The following is a 12,618-nucleotide window of genomic DNA, read 5'->3' as shown; positions in this document are numbered from 1 at the left end:
AAATCTAGTGAACATGGATGTGATTGTTTCATTTGAATCCATTTTAAATAGTTCATATTTATGAACCAAGATGTTTATTTTGGATTCCTTGACTTGATTCGTGCCCTCATGGGTCACTTCAAGTCTGTCCCAAATTTCTTTTGCTGAATTACAAGTTGAAATCCTATTGAATTCATTACGGTCTAAGGCACAATAGAAGACATTCATTGCTTTAGAGTTTAATTGTGCCTTCCTCATGTCATGTTCATCCCAGTCCATTTCTAGTTTAGGTACCTTAACACCATCTACGTAAATGGATGGGATGTATGGCCCATTTACTACAATGGACCACATCTCATAGTCTTGGGCTTGGATGAATATTCTCATCCTAGCCTTCCAGTATGAGTAGTCAGATCCATTGAAGAAAGGGGGTCTTTGGGTGGACTGACCCTCAATGTGAGAAGATCCAAATGGGGTTGTCATTTTGATCTTTTAACTCTTGAGTGGAAGAGTTTTTGGCTCTGATACCACTTGTTGCCCAGATAGACAACCCAAGAGGGGGGGGGGGTGAATTGGGTTTTTAAAATAATTTGGCTAATTAAAACTTTGTGGATGATTAATTAAAAACTATAGCAAGTTATTTAATTAAAGCCTAGTGCTGTGAGTAATGTGCGGGGAAGAAGATGAGAGACAATGCACTACAAACACAAAGTTTTATAGTGGTTCGGAGCTAACCCTTGCTCCTACGTCCACTCCCCAAGTCTCACTTGGGAATTTCACTATAATCCCCTTGGATTACAGCCGGTTGTTTTGCAAGCTCACAACCAAACTTGTTGTTTTACGAGCTCACAACGAACTCGGTCGGTTTTCCCAGGCTCACCGACTAGAACCAATCCCGATTGTTTTCCCGGGCTCACAATCAAACCCTTACACACGTTGGTTTTAACTTGGCTCACCAACCAACCTTAAACCCCTTGATTCAATCCCCCGATTGAATCAAGTAAATACAAGAGATAGAAGAAAACAGAAAATAGCTTCTCAAAAAGCAGATTTAAAACGATATAATCGTAAAGGAGTTAGAAGCCCTCAAACGCTTTTAAGCTGGTGAAGAGGTATGGCTTCTGGAACTCCGGTCTCCTCTTGAAAGAGTGGTCGACTTGAATGCAGGAGGAGGAAGCTTTGATTGTTGGGAAGAAGTTGTTGGAGCAGTAAATGCAGATCTCCCCTTTTTCGTTTAAGAGCACTTGGAGAGCTTGAAAACTTGAATGCTTGGAGTGGAATATATGTTCCCTGCCTTGCTACAGTCTTCTGTGGCTATTTAAGCCAACCCCCACGGAAACTAGCCGTTACTCTGCTTTTTCTGGCCGTTCTGCACACTCTGCGCAGCCTGACAATATGACCGTTGGTGGGTTGGAGTCGACTCGCGCGATCAGGAGTCGACTCGGCTGTAGCAGGAGTCGACTCACGCTTTTTCGGAGTCGACTCGGCAACTGTTCCAAATTTGAATTAAAGTTGCCGTCTTGACTGGGAGTCGACTCGTCTTGACCTGGAGTCGACTCGCCAACTTCTGGAGCTGACCTGGCAATTTTGGAGTCGGCTCATCCACTGAAGTCCGTGGATCCAATTTTGAATTTTGTCCACTCGAGTCGACTCGACTGTCCTGGGAGTCGACTCGAATCTCAGAGCCCGAACTCCCGATTCTCTGTCTTTTGGCTCATCCAGTCTTGGAGTCGACTCGAACTTCCTTGGAGTCGACTCGGCTCTCAGTTTCCGAAAGTTGGTCTTCTGCCTTTTGACGTGAAGCTTGTCTCGGAGTCGACTCGAGCTGTCTGTGAGTCGACTCGAATCTCAGAGGCAGTAACATGGTCTTCTGTCTGTTGATGGTCGCTCAGTCTCGGAGTCGACTCGCGTACTGCAGGAGTCGACTCGAATCTCAGAGTCCGAAAATCGTTCTCTGACTTTTTCCTTGTGTTCCTCTGAGAGTCGACTCTTACCTTCTTTGGAGTCGACTCGAGCTCGTGCCAGTGAACTTGATACGCTTGGAGTCGACTCGTGATACTCGGGAGTCGACTCGAGTCTCAGACTTTGGTTCAGCAGACTTCTTACCTTATCCAAAATACTATGAACCAAATCTAGAGACACTTGGACATGATTTTCACTGAATCACTCAATTGAATTCATTAGTAATCACAAGATATACTCAAATGCTTTGAGCTCATCAAAATCAAATGGGGTTTTAATCAATCACTCCACAATACTGAAGGGTCTTTTTGGAAAAAAATAAAAAATAAAGTGATTCCCGGCTCATGGAAAAGTAACTTTCCTATGTTTCTCATAGAAAAGACTTTTTCATGAAATGTGAGAATAATATTCCCATGGGAATACAACTTTTCCGTCTCTCTCCTTTGAAAACTCCAACCAAACAAGAGGCATCTCATTACTTTTCCATTGACCACACTTTTTTCCCTTCTTTTCCCACGAACAAAACGAGCCCACAGGGTCAGCTTACAGCTATTAACCTTTAGGAGATGGCTCCAGTTCTTTTGATAGTGTTCAGGAGATGTTGCATTCTTGTTAAGAGTCGGCTCCACTTCTTCTGACTTGCTCCGTTGAGCTTTCTATTGCAAGAGTCATCTCCTCCTTATAGAAGTTGGCTCCTCGAAATAGAAACTCAAGAATTCAGATGAGGAGACTTCTCCAACCACCAAGAAGTTGGTTCCTAAGTCCTTAAACTTCTAAATTCTAGGAAATCTTCTATGTTGATAGATCACACAAACCTAGTTCCCTTCTAATAGTGCTAAATCTATCTTCATTCAAAAGTTTAATAGAGATATCAGCCAATTAATTTTCAGTGCTAACAAAATCAAGTACAATATTATCTTTTGAACATTATATCGTATGAAATGATGCATGATTTCATTATGTTTTGTTCTTAAGTGTTGATTTTGATTCTTTGTTAAATTGGCAGTGCTTGTGTTATCATATTGTATGAGAATATGATCTAATTTAAGTCCATAATCTTCTAGTTAATGTTTTATCCATAAGACTTGAACACAACTTTCAACAGTAATATACTCATTCTTAGCTGTAGATAGTGCTACTGAATTCTGAATTCTGCTTCTTACTATGCCAAGAAATTAACATTTTACCTAAAAGTTGACAAGTTCTACCTGTTATGTCGTTCTATCTATTGTGGCTAGGCTTGAAAAGGAATTTAGAGCATTCCTCTAGGGTCATTACAGTAACTGAAGTGGTTTGCACCTTGTACCCTAGTTTACTTTCTGCTGGCCAAATAAAGCAAGGGGCTTAGGCCTTCCTTTGCTCATCATCAGGTGGAAGGCTCTCATATGTAAACTTGTTGGCCATCTTATCCTTTAGCCGGACTCTCTTGAAGCTAAAGTGGTGCATGCCAAATATTAATTCCAAGGATTTTGGCATGCTTGTAGAGCCCCACTAAATTGCTCACTATATGGTGAAGGATTTGTCTTCGGGCCCCTCATATTGAATTTCATTTCATTTAGTCCCTTGGTGCTGGTACTAGCATAAATATGTTCCAAAAGCCCTAGATCTCTAATATTCCTTTATGTGGCTAGCCACCTTTATTAATATGAATGAGGATAGCATGGACCTATAGGTGGCCGATTTCATTACTTCAAATGGAAGTTGGGACATGAATAAGTTATCATTTGCCTTCCCTATTAAGATTATGGATAACATAAGTATTATTCCCTTATCTAGGGGTACTTGTGTGGAGTGATTGAATATTCTCCTAGTTGATTTTGTTGAGTTCAAAGCACTTGAGTATGTTTCATGTTGTTCTAATGAATTCAATCTAGTGTTTCAGAAAAATCTTTATTAAATTCTGTCTAAGTGCCTTGAGCTTTGGTTCAGAGTCTTTTGGTTAAGTATTGAACTCTATCTGAACCAAAGTTTGCATCATAAGTCGACTCCTGGACTCTGCGAGTCGACTCTGGGATACTTGAAGTTTCTGGCACAAGCTCGAGTCGACTTCGAAACTCTGCGAGTCGATTTCGAAACTCTGCGAGTCGACTCCGATTGAAAATAGACAGTAAGACAGAACGATGGATTTTCGACCCTGAGAGCGAGTCGACTCCAAAAGGTTGTGAGTCGACTCCGGTGCTTGGCGAGTCGACTCCAGATAGTCCCGATTCGAGTCCATTGAGAACAGACAGAAAGACAGAACGTTGGATTTTCGACCTTGAGAGCGAGTCGACTCCAAAAGGTTGCAAGTCGACTCCGGTGCTTGGAGAGTCGACTCCAGATGGTCCCGAGTCGACTCCCAGAAGAAGACAGTGAAAATGGCAGAGAATTAATTTTTGAAGACCTGATATCGAGTCGTCTCCAATTCCACCTTTGTTCACTAGTTGGCATTTGAGTACCCAATTTGTTGGTGTTCATGTGATGAAGTAATCATTTGGTATTTTCATTTCTCCCTTCCTCCTTCTCTAGGAATTTCCTGAAACGAAAAAGAATAAGTGTTAAGCTGTATGCTACATATAAGTATTACTCTTTAATAATGAGTTCAATTTAAGTTATTACCATTCTCAGTTTACAGTGCTTCAAAATTATTACCATAAATTTCAGTGTCTACAACATAGATATTCTGTTGCCAAAATTTCTTGCTCTGCTATATAACATAGATAATGACCCTTTTCATGAAGTGAGCCAAAGATTTTCACTGGTTAACCTCTCTTTTGAGATGTCTTATCCTTCATATTTTCATATGACTTAGGCTTAGTACCATCCTCGTCATGCCATAAGAAGTTGCAAAAATCAATATCACTTCTTTCTCGCATGTTTTCTCTTAGATGTAATTTTTTTCATTATTAGCAACCAAATAAGATTTCACTAAGCATGCATCTAATATGGTCTTATAGCCCTTTGAATAATAGGTAGAACATGTTTGAAGTCTCCTCCAAACACAATCACTTTTCCACCAAATGGTAATCTATAATCCATTATATCTAGTACCATCTAGTGCTTCAATTGCAAACTATTTTGACATTGGTGCTTTGTCCCATATAATCAACTTAACTACTTGCATCAAGAGGTATTTTAAATCTTGAATGTTCCATGCAACCTCTAGGATCGATGTATGGCTGTTGCAATGCCACATGTTGCAGTGACAATTGCAATTGAGTTATTAGCTCTAACATGAGCAAGAAATGAATGATACAAAAAAGTTTTTCGGATGCCGCCTGGTCCATCAACAAATAAGAGGCCACTCTTTTCAGAATTTATTTTGTCAACATTTGTCCTAAAAACAACTTGTCGGTCATTATTTAAAAGGTTGCATTCTTGATATCTTCAGTTGATGTCATAATAGCCATCTCAGCATCACCTTAGATAAGCTAGATGCATTACTATCTCAAACAAATAGTACAAGTAGGTCATAACTTGCCAAATCCTTTCCCATGCTCTCAAGAAAATGCTTAATATCCATTGAGGTAGAAAAGTCTGTTCTTCTGGGGTTAAAATTTCACACCCAGTAAAATCCTCAGACATTGGTTTTAAAAATTTTTCCCATAACTTTTCGACATCATCAAGTTCACAGTATGCCAATGTACTAGCAAAAAATCTTCATAAAACAAATAATTTTTGATATGACACGGCTTCTTCTAGACAAGAAATCACCGCATTGTGATCACTTTCTAGCAATCCATGCTTCTAGGCATATTCAGGACAGAATGATGAATATTATAAATGGTTAATAGGTAGTCAAATGGTATTGGACCTTTGATATGATTAAGAAGCAACCTGAAGTAGTATCTTTCACCTTCAAATGGATTATCTTCACAATCTCTTTGCTCATTGTCCAACATAATAAGCTTTCATTCCACACATAATATTCAGGAAACTGTCTTTAAAGATATTTTTGGCAATTAGCATCAATTACATTCATTCTTTTTTTTTAATAACTATCAATTACATTCATTCTCAAGAACTCGGTTAACATAGTTTGAGTAAGATGATCATCATCCAAAAGGTGCTTCAAGTCCTTGTTTTTCCAATAAGTAACCAATTGTTTATTTGGCAAATGTATTGCAAAGTTGTAACTGATAGATAGATTTCATTCAAATTGAACCCATATATTCTTCATATGGCCTCTGGTGGGGACACCTATCTGGCATCTTGAAAATTTTTATCTCATCAATTTGTTGTGCGCCTTCATTTATAGTAACATACAAAGCAACTCAATCATATCTTTTGTATATATACTTGTACAGGTACTTAACAGCTATTTTGCAGGAGCATATGTCTACGTTTATATGACAATTGTAATGTTTAAGCAAGTAAGGGTTGTAAGCAACTACCTATCGATTATCCAAAAATTGTTTTCGTACTTCTACTTGTCATCCATAATTATTTCTTCCACAGTAAATTGAATATAAGTTCTTATCTTGCATTGATTTTTTACGGTATGACTTTGGATAATGAAATTTAAGCATATCTTTCACCATAAAAGGAGAAGTCATTAGCGTGTTTCCACATGGTCCATGCATCATATTCTTAACAAGAAGTTGATGATGTATGGATCATCTTCAAAGTCTAGTATTTCATCAGATACGATATCATTGTAAGAGTCTGCACTAATTATTTTGTTGGTATGATAAGAAAGTCGGCATATGGAAGTCCTGTCTTTTGAAATTCAATCTCATGAAGATGTACTTCTAGTCATTCAAAAATTTGATCCTTGAAAAGCTTTTCCTTTAAATCCTCAACTTTTGCTCGGAATACACATGCTACTATGTCTGGCCTGTTAAATACTCTCCCAAAGTTTCAAAGGCGATGTTATTTCCCGCCACACTCAGGGTTACATGTGATAGTTAGGAATATATCTGTTTTCCAAAATGGTGCAACAAAGCTGTTGCTCAAATAATGTTGCCACATATCCTGAAGACCACCAAATTTTCTCCCCAGTTCTCACCCGCATTCACATTATCCACAGTTCCTTGATAAAGTTCTGCTCGAATTTTATCTTGGTTCATGTAAAAGTAATCGAGCCTTGCTGTTTCAATCTTACTATATACATCTACAACAAATTGTTGTAGTAATCCACCACTTTGTGACAACCTCTATCATTGAGCTATCTCGCGTTTGTAGCCTGTAATACATGTTACCTGTTTGCTTTTCTGATTAGCTCCAACTACAAAAACACTATTAATTCAATATCACACAAATGGAAATATTGTTGAGAACTAGTTGTAGCAGTATTATTACTCCATATGCAAAAGTTGATCAAAATCTTCTTCATTATTAACATGTGAAATTTGGTCCAAAGATTGAATATTAGAAGCATTTTTACGGCCCTTGCATCTTGGCATGTTCTCGTGCTAACCATTTTCTCCTTGAGAAAATCATAATGTGCATTGAAATAGATCATAACAACCAAAAAATATGATCGCACTATGTATGAATGTTCTGTTTTACTATGAAGAATTATGCCACTTGAATATCTTCCTTCAAGAATATTGCCCTCAACCCATATTGCAACAACCTGGATGCTGATGGAGAATTATATACTTGTTGTTCCAATCCACGATCTCTACGAATGACGATTTATACTCGTTCCATGATGAAAAACTCCTTGAGGAGAGGATTGATTGAAGGAGAGTATAACAATGAGATTCTTGATCATGCACTCATTCAATGTGGGGACTTAATGGAGTTGATTTGTAACCTCATTTTCGGTATCATACAAATGAAGAACTCTAGATTGATTATCAGTTTGATACAAAGTTGGCATATAATGATGCACTTGTCCTTGTACCTTAAAGGTATACACTCCATCATTCGTGGTTGCCAAATTCCTATCAATGTTTTGCTCATCGATGTAAATGTGAAGACGCTATTGTATCCATGAAAAGATGTATGAAAATTATTCGATTGCACCGAGTTAGTAGCGTACAAAATAAACAGTTCTTCGGGCATAGGATTGAACGGCAAAACCACCTCTCTATTTATGCTAGAAGGTCTACGAAGATTTGAAATGTGAAGAATTTGGATTTAGTAGTAAAAAGAGACTTTTAAAATGCTTTCCAGCCTTGATCCTAGATGAAAACCTAATGGCAAAGTACAATCTACAAAGTTAACTCCACATTGTTGGCATGACTTGGTTATATTTTGTTTATACACGAGGAGTGGCTTGTATTGCAAAAGAAAACATGTCTCAGCAAACATCCAACTACCATTAATAAATAAATAATTCAATATTCAGCTACAAAATAATATAAGATTAATATAGATAGGAAAAACCTGTATCATGATTTTATATATATATATATATATATATATATATATATATATATATATATATATATATATATATATATATATATATATATATATATATATATATATATATATATCATATCTGATGATCCGCAAGGAATGCCTGCTTGTAGTAATTGGTTGAGTCAAATTAGCACACAGCATGACTTAATGACAATAAAAACAGAAATAACAAGAAGCTTATTTGGCATTTCTCCTTCTAAAGTCATCAATGGTTGAATACGGTGTGCTGATGGACATAGACGAATGTATGAACAATATATGGGTAATGACGCATACCTCCAGTTGCATGACAATGGATAATACTCTGCTCTGATTATATTTGATGGGAATCAAACTTGAGAAAATTGTAGAGTAGATGCACCACTGCCAATTTACTAGTAATAGCACCAAAATGAGATCGCAGGCATTCCAAAGGACCGTGATGAAATCTAGTGTAAATGTAAAAGAATCTGCATGGTGGCATAAATAATATCACACTGAAGGAAGTTAATCTTTCCAAATAAAATAAATAAATGAGTTTATAATTTTCATCCCAGAAAATTTCAATTTGAACCAGTACTTTACAAGTAAATGCTTTAAAATCACCACTATGATCACCAATAATTGTTGCAAGAACACTCTCCATCTTTAAAATGATGGAATCGGGCAGAATCCCTCACAATAATGCCACGTCCTGTAATTTTGGAAACTGATTCCATAAAGGAATGGCAATCATTACAAACACGAAGATTTTTGTAAATCAGGATAGGGCAATTGATAGGTACTGATATAAGCCCAAAGGCAATTGCTAGCCTCTCGCTGTGGTCAAGAAGCTGTTCCATTCGCTCCTTGTGCAAACTATTTGAACTCTCATCTGTAAGAAGAGCTCGTCGAGAAAGCATTACTAAACTGTCCAATTCATTCAGTTTGGAATAGATTTGTTCAGTTAAGGGGTGGTGTCTATCTCCCACGACGAATCTGTGCACCTTATCTTTAACTATTATCCAACTGCAGCTTACCTCCTTTTTGACACCTCTTCCATTCATCATCTTTCTAATAGATGCTGCCTCTGCCCATCTCCCAGCTGAAGCATACATATTAAATGTGAGAACATAAGCAGCAGCATCCTCTGGTTCCATCTTAAGGTAATTCTTCCCAGCAATCTTCCCAAGATCGACATTTTGATGAGTGGTGCACCCACCCAACAAAATCTTCCAACTCATAGCATCAGGTTCAAAAGACCCAGAATCGATCAATTTAAATGCCTCTTCCAACTGGCCAGCACGACAGTAAACATCGACCATGCAATTATAATGATCAACTGTAGGCTTGACCCCGTAAACCCTACTCATCGAGTCCAAACATTCTCTAGCCTCAGAGATCAACCCCGAGTGGCTACAAGCATTGAGAATACCAATAAAGGCAATGGAATTCGGCTTAACACCATGACTTTCCATTCTGTTAAAAAGCTCCAAAGCTTCTGAAGCTTGTCCATGGTAAGCACAACCCGCAATAATAGCAGTCCAAGCAACAGTATCAGGTTCAGCTATCAATTCAAATGTCCTTCGAGCATAATCCAAGTTACCAGATCTGGAGTACATGGTAACCAATGCACTCTCTCCATAAAGCTTAGATACAAGCCCACTCTTAATTGCATCAGCATGCAACTGGCTACCAGAATTCGGATCGGCTAAAGCAGCACAAACTTGGAAAAGACTAGTATATATGAATGAATTCAATACCATATCTCTACTCCTTAAATATCTGAATATTGCAAGGCACTCTTCAAATCTATCCAACTGCGCATAACCAGTGATAAGAGCACTCCATGAGACCTCATTGGGTTGAGAGATTCGATCAAAGGCATTGCAAGCCTCAACTATACTTCCACACTTGACGTAAAAGTCTACAATAGGAGTTCCTGCTGAAACATCAGAATCCATTCCCAATTTAATGATGCACCCATGAACTTGCCTTCCTGCTTCCCGATCCTCTAACCCCGAACATGCCTTGAGGACGATCGAGAATACAAAGCGATCCACTTCAACACCTTTCTGCATCATCCGATGAAACAATACGAGTGCCTCCACTTGCCTCCGGGCCTGAGTATAGCCAACCATCAAATTAGTCCACGCCACAACATTGCTCTCCACCATGTGATCCAAAAGGAGTGCAGACCTCTCCAAGCAACCACATTTCACGTACAAGTTAACAAGCTCTGTGTCGATGGAGACATCAGGAACTAACCCAGATTTAATTACATAAGAATGAATCTGCCTTCCAAGCTCAAGCTCCAAAGCAGTTGAGCATGCCTGCAGCAAACATGTAATAATCATTGGCTCCAGCCTAAATCCCTCTGATTTCATCTTGTAAAATAAAGCGAAGGCTTCATGGAAGAGTCCATTCTCAGCATAACCTGATATCATGATGCTCCAATCATTTAACCTCTTATTGCGCATTTCTTCAAACAACTTATGGGCATCGTCAAATCCTGCACAATCAAAATACATCTTAAGAAGACAGTCCCCAAGAACTGCATAAGAATCCCTTCTCCCTATATTCTGGAGCATGTGCTGGTGGAAGAACCTTCCATCATGGAGAGACCTCTGGGCTCCGCAAGCCTCGAAAAGTAATTTATAGAAATGTGACCCGATCAGAATTCCAGAGGAGTCCATAAAGCCGAGGAATTGGCGAGCTTCATGGAACCTCCCCTGTTTGGAGAGGGAGAGTAAGTGGAGGTTTTCAAGGAAGCCCTTTTGGTTCTTGTCGGTCCGAATGGAAGGCAAGGAGGAGGAGGGGAAAGAATTGAGGGAGACCCAAGAAGGGATTTTTGTGAAGAAAGGAGAGATTTTTCTGGGAGTTTTCGATCTTTCAGGGTTGGACGCAGGGGGGTTTTGGGGTGGCAGGGAAGAAAGGGAAGCCATGGATGAGTAGCCGAACAAAGCAGAGGAAGAGGGAAGGTTGGATTAACGGCCTTGGTGACTTGACCGTTTTATTTGAACGGGAGGCTGAACCATGGTTTAACTGTGAGTGGGCTTCTGCGTCCTGGGTTTGAACCGAGCCGGTCGAAGTTTACGTGAAGTCGGCACGTCGGGAAGCCAACTTTATGGGAAGTCGGCAGACGCTGCGAGGAGACTTGGTCAAGTCAAAACATTATGCTAATTCGACAGCCCCTGCAGACTTCATGTGGAGTCGAACTTCTCTCTCGGACCCACTTTTTGAGCGTTTTGATACAATTTCAATTATCAAAATCAAACACGCTTCACGGGTCAGACTAAATTTTTGTTCATCAATGATGGGTCAACTTACTTGAAATCCTTTTCTTCAAAAAAAAAAAAGAAAAAGATTGTCTATTATTTGTTGATCAGCGCCATATTGTGTATTATCATGTGGAGCTAAACTATGTTTCTTTGGAAAAAGAGAGAAACTCTAGCCCCCTTTGCTGCAATATCACTCTTGTTATTTTGAGAATTATTGTTCAAAATAAATCCTTTTCCCAATCAATACCTCTCAATCCTAGATCCCAACATTTCCACCATACCCCTTTTTTCTTAAGAAAAATTCACCTTACTAATTATTAGATGCAGCCAGCATTGGAGCAAAGGAGGAAAAAAAATGGAAAACTTAAAAAGAGGATGGATTCAAGGCATGTAGATAATTATTTGCTCCCACCAATCAGGTATACAAAGAGAATATATGATAAGTCTTTAGGATATAACAAAGCCCAATGTTTGATGATGTTTTACACTAATTGGTCTAACCTACGAGCATCGGTATCTATAGAATCAAGTTGATCTAATAATGGTGGTGTATTATGGTGTGTTGTTGTTATGTTTAGATACGAAGATCTAATTAGCTATTTATAGTCTAGTCCATGTCTTTTAAGGTAGATGCCTTTTAACACGGCAAATACATTAGAATTTTCAATTTTAAAATTTTAAATCATTTATTTGAAATTTAAAAAAAAAATATTTGAAAATCCGAAAAGTAAAACATCAGTCTTGAATCTTCTATTGCCGCCTCTATTCATTGGCTTTTTCATTTGGTTGACCGCCCTGCCATCAAACTCACGCTCTTTTGGAAAAGTGCCAACGAACCAACCAACCACCACAACGGCTTGCTGGTTGTATTTTAATATAAAATATTATTTCCTTTCTTTTTTTTGCAAATATTCAACAATCTTCCACCTTTTTGAAAATAAGTTAATTTTATTATATCAACAATAATTCTGAAATCTTATGCATTAATGAAAATATCTTACAATTTGAATCTTCACGTAGTGAGGATATTAGTTAAAGCTAGCCAGAATTGCATGGTAGACTGGTCATTAAACTAGTGATTGTG

The 12,618-nt window shown here is 38.3% G+C and overlaps 1 protein-coding gene across 2 annotated transcripts; it reads right to left on the bottom strand.

Annotated features, from left to right (window-relative positions):
* Positions 1-8,749: 8,749 nt before the first annotated feature.
* LOC103722950 (pentatricopeptide repeat-containing protein At5g13270, chloroplastic) lies at positions 8,750-11,269 on the bottom strand. Of its 2 annotated transcripts, XM_026799910.2 has the most exons (2): positions 10,861-11,002; positions 8,750-10,765 (listed from the first exon to the last, which is right to left on the bottom strand). In XM_026799910.2, exons 1-2 carry the CDS (start codon positions 10,868-10,870, stop codon positions 8,889-8,891), a joined length of 1,887 nt encoding a protein of 628 aa, XP_026655711.2. In that variant the 5' UTR covers positions 10,871-11,002; the 3' UTR covers positions 8,750-8,888. The 2 variants fall into 2 exon arrangements, with proteins under 2 accessions (XP_026655711.2, XP_026655710.2); XM_026799909.2 differs by having other exon boundaries at positions 8,750-11,269.
* Positions 11,270-12,618: the final 1,349 nt, after the last annotated feature.

This window comes from Phoenix dactylifera, chromosome 10 (assembly GCF_009389715.1).
Source record: "Phoenix dactylifera cultivar Barhee BC4 chromosome 10, palm_55x_up_171113_PBpolish2nd_filt_p, whole genome shotgun sequence".
In the NCBI taxonomy this organism is placed as follows: Eukaryota; Viridiplantae; Streptophyta; class Magnoliopsida; order Arecales; family Arecaceae; genus Phoenix; species Phoenix dactylifera.
The sequence above is the reverse complement of the archived record's forward strand: the minus strand, read 5'-3'. Positions and strand labels throughout refer to the sequence as shown.